Genomic DNA, 20,966 nt, shown 5'->3' with positions numbered 1-20,966 from the left:
TCATGTGAAGAAATTCGATGGCACGGGTAACTATGGTCTATGGCAGACAAGAGTCAAGGATCTTCTGGCACAGCATGGAATCTTGAAGGATTTGCAGGAAACGAAGCCAGCCAAGGTTGACGACGATGGGTGGGAGGATATGCAAGTGCAAGCGACCACCACCATACCGCTTTGTCTTGCAAATCAGGTCATGTGTCTTGCAGATCAGGTCATGTATCATGTCACGGACGAAGGTTCTCCTGAGGAAATTTGAGACAAATTGGCAAGTCATTATATGTCCAAGTCGGCGACCAATAAGCTGTATCTACTGATCATCAGGTGATCTGGCTGCAATGTTTTTTGTTTCCGACCATGGCTGCAATGGTTTTTAAGCTCGCCTGCTATTCCTTTCCCTCGAATAAAAGAGAGAAACGCATCCTCCAAAAGAGATGGCATTTCACAATTTCTCTGCAAACATAAATTAGCCTAAATTAGAAGTACCATCTCGCCATTAACCATGTCTTGATCGCACAATATACGCATCTTTCAACAGGTTTAGAGCGTTGCTACACCCAACAACATATGGCCATGCCAGCTTTGCCACCAGAACTAGTTTCAATACAATGCACACTAGGATGCCTTATACGGCACATGCCGTCATGGCAGGGCCGCATTGTATTGTCGGTTCCGCGAACAGGTGAGGTCAATCTCCAAGAAGGCATAGCGGCTGCCTCATGCTGAGCTCCACTTTCAGACGTGGAAACAACGATAGGTCGTTGCTCGTTCCCAAAATTTTCTGCATTGCAGGTTTGTAGCAAACACGTTAATGCAGGTCGAGGAAGAGAGGAAATGGGAGGTTTGGGGGAAGGGTGGCAGTGGCAACTTACTAGTGCAACAAGATGGGCTTCTTGCAGAATACTCCCATCAATCTCCAGTCTGGCTATTGGAAACTCCGGAAGATGCCCCGACTGTTTCTTGCCAAGTAGATCGCCAGGGCCACGCATCACCAGGTCGGCGTTAGCTAGGTGGAACCCATCGGATGAATTTTCAAGCACCTTCAACCTTGGCAATGTGCTGGAAGTGGAGGACAGGAACACGCATCTGGATTTCTTTCCCCCGCGACCGACCCGCCCTCTTAACTGGTGCAGCTGAGACATTCCGAATCTCTCGGCATTCATGACAATCATCATAGAAGCATCAGGAACATCGACTCCGATCTCAATAACTTGCGTCGCCAGGAGAATACGCGTTTCCCCGGATCTGAAACTGCCCAGAGCTTCATCCTTCTCGGCGCCCTTCATGCGGCCATGCAGCAACCCACATGGATAGCCTTCAAACTTCTGTTTTATCGAATCAAAATCAGCTTTGGCAGCATGAAGTTGTGGTAGGTGCTCTGATTCTTCTATGATAGGATAAACGAGATACACTTTGCCCCCATCCATAAGCTCATCCCTCATCATCTGCACGATGCAGACCAAAAGAATATAAGAAAAGACTGAGCAATGCCAACAAAGACAGAACAAAAAAAAAAGAAGCTCTATATCAAACAGCAAATTGCGTCATCACCTGGAAGACAGTTTCAAACCCAGCATCATTTCCTTCAAGAGCAAGAGTTTCTATGGGTTGCCTTCCTGGAGGCAAATCTGTAATCTATAAGAGAAGTGGGTTTTGATTGTAAATATTCCAAATACCGGTGAGAAATGAGAACAGTAATGCAAGAAACACTTTTAAACTATGTGTTTCCAAATAAATTTGGTGAAGTACAAGGTTCTGGATGACTAGCAATTACTTAGAGAATTCAATGCATCTGTAATAAGTACCTGAGTAAGAGACATATCCCCATATAAAGCAAGAGCCAGTGTTCTTGGAATTGGGGTAGCTGACATAGCAAGAACATGGGGAGCCATAAATGTTTCAGAATCAGAAGCCTCATCTGCGCTTGTATTTTCATCACTCAGCTTTGAAGATGAAGTATACAGCTGTAACGAGTTGCAGTAAGATGGCTTAGCAAAAAAAATGCTAATCTGTTAAACTTGAAGCGAAAATAGGATGGCAGAAATTAACAAATGAAGTTTGGATCTCAAAGGTAACTACCACCTTCTTTTTTAGGGAAAGGCAACAACTACCTTTATTCTCTTGTTACACGCATTTCTAATTTGGTGTTATGAAATGTTAACAACATAATGATATGCAAGTACTTTTGATGATAGGTTTACTAAATGATTTTCATGTAATAAAGTTGATCTTTTATTGCTTCTACATATATTAGTGGCGAAAGTCTGAGAAATTGACTGCTTGTATTCTAGGATGACGTCTGTTTTCGAACCGAGGTGGTAATCAGCAAAATTTTCCTTGGACAAATGAGAGCATACAGTAGATGTGCATCTACAAGGCACAAGGACTACAATCATGTAGTCAGTTCAAATTGAAAAAAAAAAGTGCATACACAACAAAATTGACCATAGGATGCAACAAAGGCAACAGACAGAAGGTATATATGATATATGTTGATGCAATGATTTCAAGCACAAACTGTTGTTCGTTTACCAAATGGGCAATGGCTGTGGTATTGGACAGACTATGGAGCTTTTCAAATAGAAATTGTTCATAGACAACAAAATTGACCATAAGATGCAGTAAAAGCAATAGATAGAAGGCATCTATGTTGATATAATTCGAGCACAGAACTGTTTTCCCCAATGGGCATCGGTCATGGTATTTGGACAGACGGGAGCTTTTCAAATGGCTAAGTTCTCGGCAAATTCCGGAGGGCAGGATTAGTCTCCCATATCAGTATTTGAGATGTAAATCGAAATCTGATATTATTTGACAATTGACATACTAATGCATAAAAGGATAGCATAGTCATTGCAAGAAATTATGCAGAAGGTCAACAATATGAAACAGTATGTTCTATTGGGAAAATGAGCATTTGCAGGGGGATGGGGGCATGTGGATGTACCTTATTTCTACGTATCAATATGCTAGTTAGTGCATGTGCATGCAGAAAAATGAGCAACAGAGCAAATTCAGTAGGAAAGTGCTGATTATCTTTTCCATGCTTTTTTTTTACATTATTTACCACGAAACAATGCATGCAAAAACGACATGAATGTATCAACAAGCAAACTTCATGATAAGTATGATTCCTTTTAAGTCCATGACCAAATTGCAGAAATTGCATCTCAGTACAGGAATGAAGTAACACGCAGAAACTACATGTATGGTTAATAATTGAGTGAATAAAAGTGGTCAGTATATTACCTTATTATTGAACCTTCCTCGTTGGATAACACCAAAACGTTGCTGCTCATCTATAACAGAGATACGTAAAGCTGAAAAGTCAGTTTTATCAGCTATTAAGGTGTGTGTTCCAATGACCATTGATATTTCTCCAGTCTTGAGACCCTGTCATGTATAACACACGTAAAGATATGAAAAATATGAGTGTCAAAATTTGAAAAGTGTTGGGACTAGGGATAGTGGCTTGCATTCCGAATTATCCTCGACTCTCTGGTGGAAGTTGAACCAGTTAGCAAGGCAATATTTGGTTTGCATTCATCTCCATCTAACTTCTCCAGCAATGAAGTTAGGTGTTCATAATGCTGAACAGCAAGTATCTCAGTTGGAACCATGAAAGCAGCCTACAAAAAGAAATTATAAGGTTAATACACCAGACAAATCTCCTCTGAATAAAGAAAGAACCACAAGCACGATGATAATCTTTTTTTCTTATATGTCCCATTTGGATTTAGCATGTATGGGTATCATTGATAAAAAATCCTTTGGCATGTTGTAATAACAGTACAGAAGGATGTCAAATCTGAAGAGTGTACCTGAAATCCTGAGTTAACAACCTCCATACATGCTAGGAAAGCAACTATAGTTTTACCACACCCAACATCCCCCTGTTAGAAAAACAACGACTTTGTAGAAATATTCATACAAGCTTCAATATGTTTGAGTAGCACATTTGTAGTTAGCATACAAAAAAACTCTTATATAGATCTCTGATTGATAAAACAGAGAGCTTGTACACAAATAAATACAGGCGTTTTGTAGTATCACATTTGGAATTTGAAACAGAAGGATGTGTAATGTATACTGGTCATTTAAACATAAAAAAGCAAGGTGGGAATGAATGGGATAAAACACTAGTTGAAACGTTTATGGCCAACTACTCCAAATAAACTCTCAAACACAAACAAGACTAAAAAAAAAAAAGGGCAACCTGGTGCATGTAGCTCCCGCTTGCGCAGGGTCCAGGGAAGGGTCCGACCACTTTGGGTCTATAGTACGCAGCCTTTCCCTACATTTCTGTAAGAGGCTGTTTCCAGGACTTGAACCCATGACCTCATGGTCACAAGGCAGCAGCTTTACCACTGCGCCAAGGCTAGACTGAGAAGAAAAATATGATGCAGTTAACCAATTCTATCAAGCAACTCACTACACTGTTTGAAAACTTTGCCCAAGTTTTCAAACTTGGGCATATTTCTTGTTCACGGACATGAGGAATGTTCCATATTCCAATGCAAAGTAAGGATTCTTTCCGGGGTCCCTTTCAATAGTCACTTGACTTTTCCTCTCTCCCGCGACCGGCCGGCCGTGCCCATCCTCCTCCCCCGCGCGCCTCCCCCTCCCCCTTCCTCCCTGCTGCCGTCGCCGGCCCCCTGGCCTTTCCCCTCTCGGGTGTCCGCCGGCGCGGGACGGGAGACCCCGAGCGGTGTCTCTAGGCGGCGGCGGGGGTTCCTGGCGCGAGCAGGGGCGGGCTACGGACGGCGGCGTCGCCGTTGGCGGCGGGGGCGACGCGGCGGCGCGATCTGGCGGCGCCCGCTCGGCCCAGAACTGGGCCCTTTGGGCCCCATCTGGGCCTGGGCGGGCCGGCGGCGGGGTGGGTCTGCTTCGTGGCTTGCGGGAGGCGGGGGAGAGGCGATGAGCGGCAGGGTGCTGGCGGCGCCATCGCCGGCTTGCTACAGCGTGGCGGCGGGGCTTAGCAGGCCCGTTTCGGGCCTGGCCGGGACAGGGGTGGTCCGGCATGCCCCGTTGCGGCGTCCGGACAGCTACCACGACGCTGCCGGAGGTTCTGGCCTCCCGCACGACGGCGATGGAGGTGGTTCCCTCCCGTTCGGCTTCGGTGCTGCTTCTCCCTCCGCGGGGCGCTTCTCTGCGGTCCTCTCGGCCTCGTGTTGTTGTTCGCAGTGAGGCGGCGTGGGTGGCGGCGCAACCGCGTTGGCACATGGTGGTGGGCGGCGGTCTGGCTGGTCGGCTCCCGTCCGTTTGGCGGTGGGGTTGGAGTGCGGGAGAAATCCTTGCCGGTTCTTCGGCTCCGAAGCGGTGACACCTGCGGGTGCCACCATTCCTTCCTGGAGGGTGTCGGTGATATCCATCCCCCACCTCCCTCCACGTGCCGGGGAAAACCCTAGGACAAGTCCGGGCAGCAACGTCGTCGGCGTCGCATTCCTTCTTGGAGGTGCTGCTTGGTGCGCGGCGGTTCGGAGCCTCGGGTTGTGGTGGTTTGTTTCTGGAGGGCGTAGCGGTGGCGGGTCATCCGCGCTTTGTCAAGCTGTCGTTGTTGGCATTTGTTTCTTCTTCTTTTTCTTTGGGCTTGATGTGTTGTTCGCCCCAGCGTTCCTTGTATCAGTGTTGGTTGCTTTGGAATACAAAGCGGGGGGAAACCCTTTTTCGGCAATGCAAAGTAAGTGTGTAGTTTCATCTATACACCTAATAAATGTCCAGTTTTTACTTTGTGTTCCCTATATGCATGCTTTCAATAAAGCACTAAAAATATAATAATTGGTGGTGCGTTAGTCATTGTGTTTTCTTGCTCTACGCGCAAGCATGCCCTATATTTTGAAACAGTTGGAGGAATGAATTAGTCCAGAAACAAGAACAAAAAATTTAGTTAACAAACCAAGAAGAATGCAAATAATTACTTGCAAGAGCCTGTTCATAGGAACTGGTCTTCTGAGGTCCCATATAATCTCTTTAACAGCATTTAGTTGACTAGCAGTAAGTGAATAAGGAAGAGCCTTCAACAATTTATTGGCCAGAGGAGACCACTGATCGACACCAACAGCATTTAACTCATGATTTTCACACTTATATAGCAATTCTTCCTTCTCAACCCGTGTACCAACTGCTTCAAGCATTTGAAATAGTCTCCCCAGCTGAAACAATAAGAAATGATTTTGTTACTGGCAGTCTGGCACATGTACATTTGCACAGTTATGAAAAGTTGAAAACCAATGTATCATGAACAACAATAATGAACTGAAAGTGACAAAAGATTCCCTCAAACTTTACAATCACACAGATATTAACATTCATGAGTTTTCAAATCAACATAATCAAAACAAACATATTAAGCTTCCTCTAGCAAGTTGCTAACTGAACAAGCATAGAAATTATACTGAAATTTCTAGATAGGTATAAGGAGATCTTGCAGAGATGGCACCATAATTAGATTACAATTTTGATTATTACATTGAGGTTTGATGAAGGGGAAAATACTGAAAAAAAATAACTATTTTTCTTTAGCAAAAGAAGATGGCATTATCCAAATTCATAAGTAGCACTAAAAAACTAAGTCGTCTGAGCAAGGCAGTTTACTGAATATATAATGATACCTGGAGATAAAAGAAATCATCGAATATAAGCCTTCGGCGAGCAAAATCAGCTTCATCTCGATTCTTAGGTTTGTGAATCCCCATGTAAGCCTAACATCGACCAAAAATGGTATTGATAAATAGGGAAAGTATTAGGAGGGCAGGCAGATGACAAGGCACACAATATAATAGAAGTTTAAATAGATAAAATACAGCTATAACAGTTATTGGTTGGAATCCAGAAGTTGCTCAGTGTTCCACAACTGAAAGCTCCAAAACTAGAGATAAAAAAGGGCATGTCTTGCATCACTTAAGAGAGCGGCCCAACATGACATGTATGTCCATACAGTTGTGGAGTACTGCATAGAAGTAACCCCGTTATGTTAAGTACAATTAGTGGCATTGCTCCTTACATCGAACAGATTTGCCAAGTTGAACTCGGTGAGAACCTCAGGAGGGATAGGATCAATGTCTGGAGTCAGCATCTTCAAGGCCCTGTAAACATTTGAAACTCTTATATAGCCAGAAGGAAATAATGAGTAACTACATGCATTCCACGCAGGTCAAGGTGGCTCGCTTTTTGTGTTTTGCAGTCACCCCTTAAAGTTGTTAGGAAAGCAACTTAACTTTATTGAACGCCCAAGGGGCATATATATATTACACATGACTTGAGGTGCAAGGAAACTAAACCTAGACTAATAAGGACTCCTAGACCCATACTAATACTCCTTAACACCCCCCCCCCCCCCCTCAAATGCAAAGTGTATGCAATAGCATTGCATTTGAAGAAGTGTAATACTAAAAAAAATGATAATCCAAATCCGCGTCTTGAGAGTGTCGTCGTAGCATGAAGAGTCTTCAAAACCTGTCGAGTCGCCAAAGAGGATAAAGAAGAGATGGCACATCAGAGGAAGACACCACATCGATAGAAGATACAAGAGAAGTATCAAGAGAAGATGGGTTGTCGAAAGAAGATGGCACATCAAAAGAATGAAGCATTGCTTAAAGAATCATGGCCCATGAAAACCGACGGCGAAAGAAGCTCGACGGCAAGAGAAGGGGCTTAGATCAACAATGCAAAGAGAGGGCCACTTAAATCCTATAGAGAGGACAATGACCAGAAAAAGGCTGACGGACAAGAGTTTGGTGGACTCACATGACATGAGAAAACACAAAATTTCAACGAATTTGGTGGACGCAGCGGAAAACAGAGAAAACTAATCTGCCAAAAAGCTAGGAAGCATAGACGACACAAAGATGCAAAATCCACCGTGTATGCAGAAGACATTGGACTGTTTTTCTTTTTTTTTTAAATCAAGATGGGAACGGACATAAGCTAGCATGCGGTCACATACGTGATGGTAAGACAGCAGCTAGCATGCAGGAACGAACACAGCAGCAAAGCAGCAGCTATAGCACAGCAGCCGGAAGCGACCTGGCCAGGGAGGTGAAGGCGGCCTCGGCCTTGAGCTGGACGAGGCGACCTCGACTTGGAGCTGGACGAGGTAACCCCGATCTGGCGCACAGGTGTGAACGCAGCATAGTAGCCAACCAGGAAAGGCGGGCTTTGATCCATGCAGACGATCACGGCTGGGCAGGCGCACGTCACGGGCGCACTCGTCACCAGTTTGGATCGAGCGAAGCAGCTGGGCGGCAGGTGCCCCGCGCAGCACGAGAACGACAGCGGAAGACGAGATCGACCCTGAGAAGAATAGATCGATCGAGAAAAAAAATCTAGTGGATCGTAAGGACGAGTTGCGGCGTCCGGAGACCTAAACCTAGGCTCTAATACCATGTTAGGAAAGCAACTTAACTTTATTGAACGCCCAAGGGGCATATATATATTACACATGACTTGAGGTGCAAGGAAACTAAACATAGACTAATAAGGACTCCTAGACCCATACTAATACTCCTTAACAAAAGTATCAACATAACGTAAGTTATGCACCTCTATATATTTAGCTCTTCCCATTTTAATCCAGAATCAACTATTTAACTTCAAGAACACTATCACGTGTGGCTTTTTTTCAAGAAAACGCAAAGAGACATTGTGTTTCTTTTCATTGAAAAGGTAAGAGTTTGAGTTACAACCCTCCTAAGAGGAACAACTGGTGAAGAAAAACAGTGAATTAATGTACATCCCAGGTTTGTGGTATGGTGTCACTAAGCCCTGATGCGCCCGCTTTGGCCCAGGGCGCCGAATATCTTTCAGGATTTATTTGATTGACAGAAGTTGGTTACAGAAATGTAGGGAAAGCTGCTGCCTTGTGACCATGAGGTCACGGGTTCAAGTCCTGGAAACAGCCTCTTACAGAAATGTAGGGAAAGGCTGCGTACAATAGACCCAAAGTGGTCGGACCCTTCCCCAGACCCTGCGCAAGCGGGAGCTACATGCACTGGGGCTGCCCTTACAGAAGTTGGTTACAATGTATCCGCTTTTATATAGACGGTTTGGGAAAAGGAAAGTTTAAATCAAATCCGAAGGATGGGTAAGCACTACACTAACAAACTTGGAAATAAACTAAAGAGATTGGTATGGATCAAAAGTTCCAAACTTGAGGATCAAGCCACTGCCTCCTCCTTTATTTAATGTGGTGGCCAAAACCCAGTTCTACATGAAAAACACAATAAAACATTCCAACATATTATTTCACATTTCATTTCAGTTGACTGAATTATACTTTGGTGATATGAACAAATAGTTTGGCGCACATTTGATGAGAAATATAATCACACTAACTGTGGACTTAAGAGGGGCATCAGTTAGATCTCAACAACCATTTAGAAACCAAAAGAAAACACAAAGCTTGTACTGACCTAGAGATGGACTGTCCCAGCAAACGTGCTTCCAGTCCCGCTTTTGATGGATATATAGGATATGGTTTCCCATCAAGCAGGGTACTTTGTTGCTCCTCTTCTTCGAGCTTGTCAATAGTGTACTCCTTCAAATCATAATGCCCACTAGAAAGTACCTTCTTGACCTGCACGTTCAGAATCAGTGCAAAGGTATAAATCATATACAGGACATTAACCCTGGTACTTGACACACACAAGAGACACCATTATTAGAACTGCACTTATACCATAACATTATCAAACAGCGGTTCAGGAAAAAAATACTACCTCTGTAACTAAATATAAGACGTTTTTGCAGTTCAACCGTCTTATATTTAGTTACAGAGGGAGTACCATGCTGCAAACATGCATCAGTGTACAGGAAGCACCAGCAGAAAGGATCATCAAGTGGAATGTAACAGAGAAATGTTTTCGCTCACCAACCTTACCACTGACATAAACAATATCCCCCTCTTTGTGTTTTGATGATATACAGTTAAGAAAATATTGAGAAGAGAAACGTTGGCCACTGAAGAACTTCTTGAGGTGCAAATGAATCCTCTGTTTTTGCTCTGCTCCAGAGTTACAACTCACATCTGAAGAGCTTAACTTGGCCTCAACTATTGAACAACCAACAACAACCTCAACGAAACCTAAAGTACTTCTAATCCTGACCCCCCTGAGAGAGAGAGAGAGAGAGGTAAAAAAATATTAACAAGGATGGAAAAAAAATCTAAAATACATGCTGCTTTCTACATGAAGGAAAAAGGTAGCCAGATAAGAAATTCTACAGCCAATTAAATCAGCATCACATAATTATCCAAATATATGTCAACATATAGAAGCAGCGGGTATTTCCGATAATATGAAATACTCCTTCTGATCCAAAATAAGTGTCGCAGTTTTGAACTAAGGTTAGTTCAACCTTAGTTCAAAGATGCGACAGTTATTATGGATCAGAGGTTGTACTGTTTTTCATTTTTATGTTATCTAATTGATTGCCTTTTTATATTCTCAGCAATCAACATCTACAAAATACATTTTTTTATATAGCATCCATTTGGCTCACACACCTAGATATGAATTTGCTTCCTGCACACAGCACACACAAGCATATTCATCATGTAGTAAGTTCCTAAATTGTACCGTAATAGACTAAACACTGCTACCTTCGCAAGACCAAGGTCACAGGCGACATTTTTAACAAACATGATGTAACACAGCTTCTCTGCCTTAGAGTGGCACTACAAATTAAGCTTGCTAAAATGTCTGAAAATATTTCACTCAGTGATAGTGAAAGAGAATTGTTAGACCAATTTTAAGGAATAAAAGATTAAAGCTAAAGACCTAGCAGTGTGACTAGTTGATGTATCAACTTGTGTTGGCAAGGTCGTGCGCAGATGATTAAAGGAAATGCAACATAAAAGTTTACAAATTCAATGTTCTTTGCTCATGCTCGAGTTTACGAGTTCAATTTTTAATTTTTATAAACTCATTTCTATCTATTTGCGGTACAGACTTCAGAAACAGTGTACTGATTCTAGGTCTTCATCTAAATTTCTCTATTGTACGGACTACGGACCACTGGGTCAGTTTGCACTTGCTGACTTGTATTGTGCTGAACTTACTTTATAAGCTGTTGTTAAAAATAGTTTGACAAAAGTTAGTGCCCTATTTTGTAACTACATCCAGAGTATAGCGTAATAAATGCCCTACACTTACAACACAATCTTATATACCTCTTATGCTTTACTGTTAGCCAAGAAGCAAATATTATGCCCCTTTCCGAGGATTACCAAATGCACATAGCCAAACAACAAGATATGCCAAAATGGCTCAATCAAGATGACACAAATGCCTAGCACAGTCCAAGTCTAAGAGATCTGACAAATTCAATACCAATTATTTCTCTAAGCTTTATTCGACATGCACATGAATTGTATGGCTCTATGCCTCTATCACGTCATAAACTATGTTATGTCTATAACTATGAAGGGCTACATCCAAGAGGAACAAAGCTGCCATAGTGTCACAGTTCTACTACTTTGTTCCAAAATAATAAAGGCTTAATCATCAAACATTGATGAATATACGCTGTACAGTACTAATGATCCAAAGGGCATGAAGACAGCTACTGTAAAGTGAAGCCAGGACAACGGTGCATGCCACATGTCAATGAGCCTGGACTGAAGCACAGTTAACATGTGGCTTTGGTGCCAAAGAAAATGTCAAGAAACCTCTCATATGTAAATATAGAATTACTTGGAAGATATAACAGTTCCAAAGAACATGATGTACTGTCCATCTTCTATTAGACCTTGAGGATTTTGTAGATCAGCATAGGTCCTAGGGAAATGCTGCAGCAATTTGCGGATCTATAACAAGAAACAAATCAAATGTGAAGAATTTCATAAAATTTTGAAGATAACACAAAAGTGAAGTGGCTCTTCTGTTGTTACCGTATGGAAACCACCGTCCTCTAGCTTACGATATTGCTTACTAGTTGTTCCAGGCAAGGACCTTATATCTTTGTCCAAGATATTATTATCAGGACTTGTAGCATCAGCTAATGACTCAGGACAAGCTTCTGTAACAAATGCCGGTTCTCCAGGCAAACACCTTTTACTTTTGTCCAAGACATTACCATCAGCAGTTGTAGCATCAGCTAATAACTCGGGGCAAACTTCCCCATCAACTGCTGGTTCACCAGAAATATGCTGAGTGATGAGAGAACTCTCTTCACTGATTGAAAGATCATTTACATTTGCTGGAGATGGACCTGATGGGTGGCACTTGTCAGCAAATTCACGATTTGTCTCCAAATTTCCACCAGATTCTAGGATGAAATTCGTGAGGTTTCCAGAAAGCATGGTTTCTTTGCACTCCATACCAGCAGAATCATCATATAGTTCAATTGGTGATGAGTCACCGATTTTTATGCATGGGAACTTAGCCGAAATTTCTGCAAAATCAATTTCTTTCAAGACACTGATCAACTCCGTGGCAGATTCTTTGCGGACTCTTTCTTGCTCCATTAAATATTGTGTGTTACTATAGCCCATCAAAACAGGCACCTGCGACCACAGACACATATTTCAGAGTATGCTCACCATTTATTTGTCGATAAAAAATGGATGATATCAATTTTGTGTATAAATTGGTGAAAGGCAGCATTAAACAGACAATTACGCAAATGGGAAAAAAATCAGGGACCACTGGATAGATTCATCGATGAGCTTAAGGAAAGCCACAATGATAGTAAGTCATAATATAATATCAAAGCATGGCAAACAAAGAACGGATCCTTTTCTAATTCATAATATGTGGATCTGGTCTCTAGTTAACATTTTCCATGCACAAAAGGAAACAATTTTGATTATCAAAAGCTACACATGGCATCAAAACTAGGAATATGCAAATATTGGTTAGAGAACTTGGAAAAGTAAAACAATTATATTAGGACTAGAATGTGTAAAGAGATGAAATAGACAAAAACAAACTCAATATTGATGCATGGCAAAAATCTGGGGGTTAAAACCAACAAGTTGCAGCAACCAATCAGCGGGAACTCGCATACTTTGTTGAGGAGCTTTGATCTCTCTGATATCCCATCCACCTCCAACAGCTTCCGCACGGACGTGTGTTTATCACGTGAACACCACCGGAAGAGACGAGAACCAAGAGCATTCCTAAACCTGCAACCGAAACAAATGCAGTTAATTTCCCTGCCTTAGTCGCTAGTCAAGTGCTGACACAAAGTAGCAGAAAAAGATACTAGATATGCACAAAACAATACCTCATTCTGGAGCACATCATTTTGGAGCGCCCCCACCGAAACTCTAAGGAGATCGCCCTAGCTAGATGACTCTCGCTGCCACCCTGAAATGGAGCGACTCACTTCAGGCAATGTAGGGGTTCAGCTTCAGTAAGGTAACAAGCGAAGTGTCCGAATCGGAATACCTTAAGCCATGATTGCGCAGAGGAGGGGGCGATCATTGGGGCGGCCGCCGGCCGGCCAGCAGACACCCTTCGTGACCCCCGCAGCGCCCAGTTCGTGAAGCGCCAGGAGGAATACCATTAAGCTCCAGAGAGCGAACGGGGCGGGGGTGAAAGACCCGGAGCGTGCTAGTGCGGCGGGGGAGGACCGGAGAGAGAGGCGGTGCAGGGGTGCGCAGCTGCGCGAAGGATGGGAAGCCGCCGGAGTATCCGGTGCTCCGCTGGTGGTGCTCACTGTTCTAGGGGTTTAGAATCGAGGAACTGGAGCGGCGGAGAAGGGCAGCGGCTTCCTTGGAGTTGCCGGGGCGCGCGCGCCGTGCGGCCGCGGGAAGAGGCGCTCGTGCGGGCGGATGGAGCGGTTGGGCCCCGGGCGATAGCGGTGTGCGGTGTGCGGCGTCGGCGTCAGGCAGGGACGTGGGGCTGTGGGCGGTGGGGAGGGGAACGAGTGGAGAGGGAAGAGCCGAAGAAGAGAGGGGCAGGCGTGAGGAGACGGCCATTCTGATACGTGGACGTAATTTGGGCTGGTTTGGCCTGGCCCATGACGAAGGTAATGTCAGACCAACTTACACCATGCGGCCTGCTTCGTAGAATTTGCTCAAATAGCTTGGTCTTTCTTTGCCTAAAAAAAGTAATTTTGGTCTTTCTCGCCCAAAAAAAGGTAAAATGTACTATCTAAAAAGAGGTAAGTCTTGCCTTCTTTTACATTAATAACAAAAAGCACTTCCTCATTTTGAAATTAGTTGAAGTTCTAGCTTTGTCCTAAGTAAAACTTTTAAGTTTAACCAAGTCTTGGAAAAAGTTTGTAAGCATTTATAGTTATTGTTGTAGTTATTAGTAAATAATTATAAGCTTTGTCAAATTTTAAAAAGTTTGACTAAGGATGAACCTAGAATGGAACGGAGAGATGGAAATCCAATTCGACTCATGGGTCTACGATGACTTCGTAAAATCTTAAGATGGCATGCCGGCTCGGTCTCTTAAAGGTGCTCATAGGGGTAGTATGTGCGTGTGTGCGTTCATATGGGTGAGTGTATGCGTGTATATATGAGCTTGCATCTGTATTGTATTAAAAAAAGAATAGTTAGGGAGCATTCATGGGTCGCAGCTTTTACCTAAATATGATAATACTTCAAATATGTGTTGACAAAATAGGCTATAGATGATAAAAACAATCATACCATATTTCTCCTTAAAATGTCATCTATTTGTAGGGTAAAACACTTCATATTAATCGCCTCCAAATCATCAGATTTAATTCCTTTTCTGGAAAAGGTATTGAGTTGATGACCACAAATTACAAGCAGTGAGGAATGCAAGGACATCTTGTACCGAACAGCTAAAGTTTTTGCAAAATGTGCATTCGCAAAATTGTTTGACATAAAAGATAGAAGTGTTATCTGGCATTGGCAAATTGTCGTCAATGTAATTTGCTGGAACACCATAGGCCATCATGCACAATATGGCAGTGAGCTTTTGCTTAGTGCTATGTCCAAGTAAAACGATGCAATTCCTTACTCATGTTGCTTCACAAAATTGCAAAATACTTGCATAAATAAATCCTTGAACATTCTGGCGACAAAAACACCTCTATGGAAAAAACCAGTGGAGTACCAAAATAGTTGCGCATCAGTTTTCGTGCGCCTCTACCCGTTTTCCTTGTATGTAGTCATGGCCAAACACGAACCCGACATGCTTCGGCTTCTTTCACTTGTGCATCGCTACGAGCAAAACAATGTTCTCTTCCTCGAGCAAGTCAAATTCCTCATCCGATGAGAAATCGTCCTAAACAAAGGAGTAGCATGAGCTCATCTACAGTATGAAAATTTCCGTCAAACTACATCTTCATGCGCGACTGGGCGGTGGGGTCTTTTTTTTAGGGTTAATATTGCCGCTTTATTTAGAGTTCAAAGTTTGGAATCTCGTCCGAAATTACATCCAGAACAAAGTCAGGGGGAGCCCCCACCCAAACCTTACAAAGTTCATCACCAACACCTTCTTTCACAAACTTATGCGCGGCAACATTCGTAGAACGCCTAGCCCAAGACACCTTTACCTCTGAAAACGATCGCATCAAAGACTTTATTTCTTGCACCCAAGGTCTGCAGACAGATCTCTTGGTGGGTGATTCAACATATGAACCACCCCTTGACAGTCAAGCTCCACTTGCACCTTCTCCGCATTGATTTCTCTTGCCAGACGAAGAGCTTGCTTGCATGCCAGGATTTCCGTCAACTCTGGATCAACAATATTGGGAAAATGATGACACATACCTGCTCCAAAAGCCCCATTGTGATCCCTGAGAACACCTCCTCTGCCACCCTTGTCACCCGCTTTCGAGACTGCTCCATCTGAATTTATCTTGATCCACCCTTCATCCGGCGGCTCCCATTTTTGTTTCTCTTTCTGGTGCGGAGTCTGGTACTTTGCTGGATGAACTTCCTTCCACTTTTGCATATGGCTAATCACAGTCAAAACCACTTCATGGGGGCCTTGATTCTCTTCCCATCTTTGGCCTCATTTCTGGCCAACCAAAGGCCGTAGATAGCCTGCACCGTTCCTTCCTTCTCCTCATTCAAAGCATCAGCAAACCATCCGATTAGCCATCGAGCTAAAGCACTCTGGGTATCCATTGGGTATGGCGGGGTTGCCCCTGGTGTCGGTGTAAAAACCGGCAGATCTCGGGTAGGGGGGCCCAAGCTGTGCGCCTAAGGATCAATGGTAATAGGAGGCCAAGGGACACGACGTTTAACCAGGTTCGAGCCCTCTTGATGGAGGTAATACCCTACTCCTACTTGATTATGATTGTCGAATATGAGGATTACAAGAGTTGATCTACCTCGAGATCGTAGTGGCTAACCCTAGATGTCTAGCCTATGAGGATTCTGATGATGGTGAAAAGTTGCCCCCTACGGACTAACCCCTCCAGTTTATATACACACCGGAGGGGGTATATGGATTGTACGAAGTCGGTTTATCAGGGAAGGAAACCTCCAGACTCTATTCTTGCCGTCCACGTGTTGAGAAGTCCCATCCGAACACGGTAGATGATCTTCGACTTGATCCTGTACGACCCATGCAGCCCGGCCCATACTCCTAGGCCGGACATCTGAGGACCCCTGAATCCAGGACTCCCTTAGTAGCCCCTGAACTTGCCTTCAATGTCGACGTAGTATGCAGACGCAAGTCTTCGGCTTTGCAAGGCGGGTTCTCCATTATACTCCGGATTGAAGATAGTCCGACATCGACTTCCGTGTCTAGTCTTTATGATTCCTCCCTGCCATCGCCTCGATTTCCACGCGCCCGAGTGAATGCGAACGGTCCGATATCCTTGTATTTTAATATTCTTGGCAGGCACAAACCGCGCCTATAAAGCGAGGCGAGAGCTCTAAACCGTCATCTCGCATCACACCAAAAGCAACAGAGCAAGTCACAAAAAACAGACCATGGCGAGCGCCCCTGGTTCCTCCTTGTGTCCTCATGGCCCTCAAGAGGGGGACTGGCAGAGTTGTTCCGTATCCCACCTCCAGCTCAGATCTAGTCTCCGTACGGGCGGGGCTAACCACTATAGGTGCTGATGCATTGGCGGAGAACTTCCCCAATCCCAGCCAAGGGGAGAGGGTGTGCTTCACCTCATTTCTTTTGAGGAGCGTGGGATTCCCAATCCACCCCTTCCTTAGGGAACACTACGAGATCCAGCTGCACAACCTCACGCCAGGTTCTATTTTACATGTCTCCGACTTTGTCACCCTTTGTGAATTGTTTTTGGGCTGCGAGGCTCACTCCGAACTATGGAAGAAGTTCTTCTGCCTCGTCCCCCGCCATTAGGCCGGCGGGTCTATTTTTGAAATGGGCGGGGCCGAGGTATGGCGTATAGCCGGATCCAGCTACCCCGTCGGGACTCCGAAGAAAGGATCTGCCGAATGGTCTTCGGAGTGGTTCTATATCGATGATGTAACCCTTCCGGACCCTGTTCGGCGCGGACTGCCAGAATTTTCCAGCGCCCCCTTGAAGAAGCTATACAACTGGCGTCCCAAATCCTTCGCCCAAGAAGACAGTACAGAGGTGATGAACTTGGTAAACAAGATCAAGATATTGACCCATTCCGGACTCTCCATAGTGGAAGTTATGGCTATCACGATACAGAGATGCATCCAGCCACTTCAATCCCGAGTAACTCCCCTATGGAACTACAACGGGGAGGACGACGCATCCCGCTACAGGCGAAAGAGTCTGGATAGCCAGCGGCAGCTCTGGCCGACCTCTACAAAGGAGAAGAAGAAGACTTCATGCGTGTAAAATGCCGAGAAGCCTACTCCATGTATACTCCTATTGAATGGGTAAGTTTCCCAACTGCTTAATGCTCTTTTATCCATAGGGATGCATTGACCGGATATCCTGGCTATTTATTTTTTGAACAGTCATAGAGGCAGATTATTGAGAACATTAATTGTCCCGCCCCCCTGCCAGAGGATCATGATCGCAATGAAGACCCCGGATTCCATGAGGATCCAGACACATTTGTAGAGTTCAAAGATGGAGTCTACTATCAGGCGAGCCTTGATGGCTCGGAGGTGTCCATTATGGCTGACTACCCCGACCTCTATCCCTTCGTGAAGGTAAGTGTTTGGAAATTGTATTCTCAGAAGAGGGATACTCCCACGCACTTGTCTCCTTATCCTCCACCTTAGACCATGTTTCGCAGGATTGGCGCTCAGCAGGCCGCACCCAAGGGAGGGCGACCAAGAAAAGGTCAGCATCTTTGTGGAAGGGTTGTGCAAAAGGAAAGGAGGTTGGCAGCACTGCTGAACCTGCTCCACCATCGAAGAGGTATATACTTCTTTGTTAATATTCGGTCGTGAAGTCAGGCCCTCATTCAAATCCTCCCTCTATCATCGCAGGAGGGGTATATGGCGCATCGTGGGTAAGGGGACGCATGCTGATGCAACACAGACTCGCTCGTCTCACGGAGAGCCGGATGAGATGTCCATAACCAACTCTGAAATCGAGAGTGCGATGAACCATCATCACTTAAAAGAAGCCTTACACACCCCTGCCTTGACGGAGCCGGAGTTTAACGCCTTAAGCACTATAGGTGCATATCCGAGCTATCCGGGATGGACTCACCGGGGTCGCTCGCCTGTTCTCAAAGGAGATGCAGGTAAAACAATTTCAGGAACTTAATGGATAGATAGTAGTAGTAGCCCCCGAGAGTTAAAGCGGGTGAACAAAACCGATTTAAGGATCGTTTGATGACTAGAGGCTCTCAAGGAGAAGAACAACGCACTGACCCGGAGCTTGAAGAAATAAAGAGTGCCCCAATGTACTATGGCAACGATAAAAAACTTGAAGAGGAAGTGAAGAAACAAGTCGGAGAGATAAAGAGCTTGAAGACTCAACTCTTAGAGGCACAACAAGGAAACCAGAAACTGAAGGGCGGCATATTCGGTATGTCTTGTGAACCGTCCGGGTTGTTGATAGAATCATATAATGCGGAATATGGTAATTCGGTTGATACAAGTATGTTGACCAGTCGCCCCGAGGAGGAAATGTCAGTTCTACAGAGCGACATTCTGAAGGAGCTGGCCAAGTTGCACGAGCATGCTCGGAAGGTGATGAAGAATATGGCCAAAGCCTTATGGCCTTCCGAAGTCTCTCCATAAAGTATGGAAGGGTTGGCTGATCTATTCAAGGGTGCCCGACGTTGGTTCAAGATGTGGAAGACATCCGCATGTCGTGGAGCACTACAAAAAAAGACACATCCATGACATTTTGGGCTGAACGACTTTTTTTCTATCATACTTATGACACTTCTATGACGATAATTGTGACAAAACCCGGTATCATCATAGATGTGGTGGGCTCCTACTTCTATGACAAAAAATCATGATAGAAAATGGGCTTTTCGTCCTGGGCGAGCCGGAGACGCAGCTGCATGGCATTCTTTGGGCCGTCCATGACAGAAAAAACCATGGTAGAAGCGAGGGCGAGGAAAATATCAGGGAGTTCCCGATTACGGTGGGTGGTCGGGGTCGAGCGATGCACGGAGGTTTGCGGGTTTCTCTCGTACACACACACGCGTGGGTGCGAGGCGTTGGACTCTAACTGAACCCGAGCAAGGCGTTCGCCTACTAAACCCGAGTGATTGCACTGCTGGCTACGCGTTACTGAACCCGAGCGATCGATCGATGGCTGTTAACTGAACCCGATCGAGCGATTCCTTCGCTACTGCTGCTAACTGAAGCCGATCAATGCTGCCTCTGGATGAACAGTGAGCGTTGCTGGGAGGGTTTGGATGAATAGTTCCCGGTGGGGGTGGATGAACGGGACCCCGTGGTGTTGCCTCTGGATGAACAGGACCCTGATCGATCGAGCCGGTTGGGGTTGGATGAACAGGACCCCGTGGAGGGTTAGATGAACAAGACGACCCTGTGGAGGGCTGGATGAACAGTAGACGGTGGAGTGGTGGATGAACAGTAGCCCGTGGAGGGGTGGTTGAACAGGAGCCCGTGGAGAGGGCTGGTTGAACAGTAGCCGATGGAGTAGCGCGCGGTGGAGGCTGGATGAATAGGAGCCCGTGGATGAACAGTCGCAGGTGGAGGCTGGAGGAGGTCGACGGTGGATGAACAGTAACCCGTGGAGGCTGGAGGAGGTCGACGGTGGAGATGAATAGTATCCCGTGGAGTCCCGTTTTGCGGTACGCCACACCCCTCCTGATGAACAGGACCCCGTTTCGGCCGTCGCGCTCCAACACAAGTCCGTTTCCTCTGTTTTGTGGTACGCCACACCCCTCCCGATCAACAGGACCCCGTTTCGACCGTAGGAGGTCCAACACAAGTCCTTTTCCTCCGTTTTGCGGTACGCCAGACCCCTCCCGATGAACAGGATCCCGTTTCGAACGTGGCCGGTCGAACACAAGGTTGTTTCCTCCGTTCTGCGGTACGCCAGGCCTCGTTTCCATCGGCTATTCCGTCCAAGCCCTCCCGATGAACACGACGACGCATTCCGTTCCGACCCAGCCGGTTGGCTCCCCATGAACACGACGACAACGTTGTTTCTCCGTTTCGACCTAGCCATGTACACGAGCCTGGCCGTACGTATGCGCGAGTAGGCGTTCGAGACCCCGCCCGTATGTACGTACGTGGCCATATTTTCTATCTTGCACACTGGCCGCTGTACATACGTGTACATGCTACGTGTGCGCCTCTACTACGACACGTGCGCGCCAATACGTCGACCAGTATGTACATACACGTTCGCGACCAAAATGACAACGCTACGTACGCTTTGACCAGGTGGGTCCCGACTGTTAGGCACTTCCTTGCATGCGAAGATGTAGCTGGTGGGTCCCAACAGTCAGGGGGGCAAATCATTTTTTTGCCCGAACGCACTTCCTTGCGTGCGAAGATGTAGCTGGTGGGTCCCAGCAGTCAGGGGGGAATTTTTTTTCGTGAAATACGGTGGCCCATCTGGTGGGTCCCTGCTGTCAGGTGGAGGAATCATTATGTTGGTATTAATAAGGAGGCACTTCCTTGCGGTTGCCGTGGACCC

At 45.3% G+C, this 20,966-nt stretch overlaps 1 protein-coding gene across 1 annotated transcript; it reads right to left on the bottom strand.

Moving 5' to 3' along the window:
- Positions 1-434: 434 nt before the first annotated feature.
- Positions 435-13,881, bottom strand: LOC123137961 (ATP-dependent DNA helicase homolog RECG, chloroplastic). The gene is made up of 17 exons (XM_044557851.1): positions 13,383-13,881; positions 13,219-13,301; positions 13,000-13,117; positions 11,882-12,496; positions 11,685-11,797; positions 9,867-10,101; positions 9,405-9,568; positions 6,998-7,079; positions 6,606-6,695; positions 5,913-6,146; positions 3,816-3,887; positions 3,471-3,623; positions 3,244-3,387; positions 1,800-1,958; positions 1,546-1,629; positions 867-1,439; positions 435-775 (listed from the first exon to the last, which is right to left on the bottom strand). The coding sequence occupies exons 1-17, from the start codon at positions 13,416-13,418 to the stop codon at positions 683-685; spliced, it is 3,048 nt and encodes a 1,015-aa protein (XP_044413786.1). The 5' UTR covers positions 13,419-13,881; the 3' UTR covers positions 435-682.
- Positions 13,882-20,966: the final 7,085 nt, after the last annotated feature.

Source organism: Triticum aestivum, chromosome 6B (genome assembly GCF_018294505.1).
Source record: "Triticum aestivum cultivar Chinese Spring chromosome 6B, IWGSC CS RefSeq v2.1, whole genome shotgun sequence".
NCBI lineage: Eukaryota > Viridiplantae > Streptophyta > Magnoliopsida > Poales > Poaceae > Triticum > Triticum aestivum.
Note: the sequence above shows the minus strand (reverse complement) of the source record. Positions and strands in the feature narration are given on the sequence as shown.

Bases quoted from the DNA above. Each gene is read 5' to 3' on its own strand.
- LOC123137961 (XM_044557851.1), bottom strand. From the start codon at position 13,418: ATGATCGCCCCCTCCTCTGCGCAATCATGGCTTAAG. The intron at 13,302-13,382 runs GTATTCCGATTC...GCTCCATTTCAG, and splicing joins CTGCGCAATCATGGCTTAAG to GGTGGCAGCGAGAGTCATCT. The intron at 7,080-9,404 runs GTCAGTACAAGC...AAATGTTTACAG, and splicing joins CTGGGACAGTCCATCTCTAG to GGCCTTGAAGATGCTGACTC.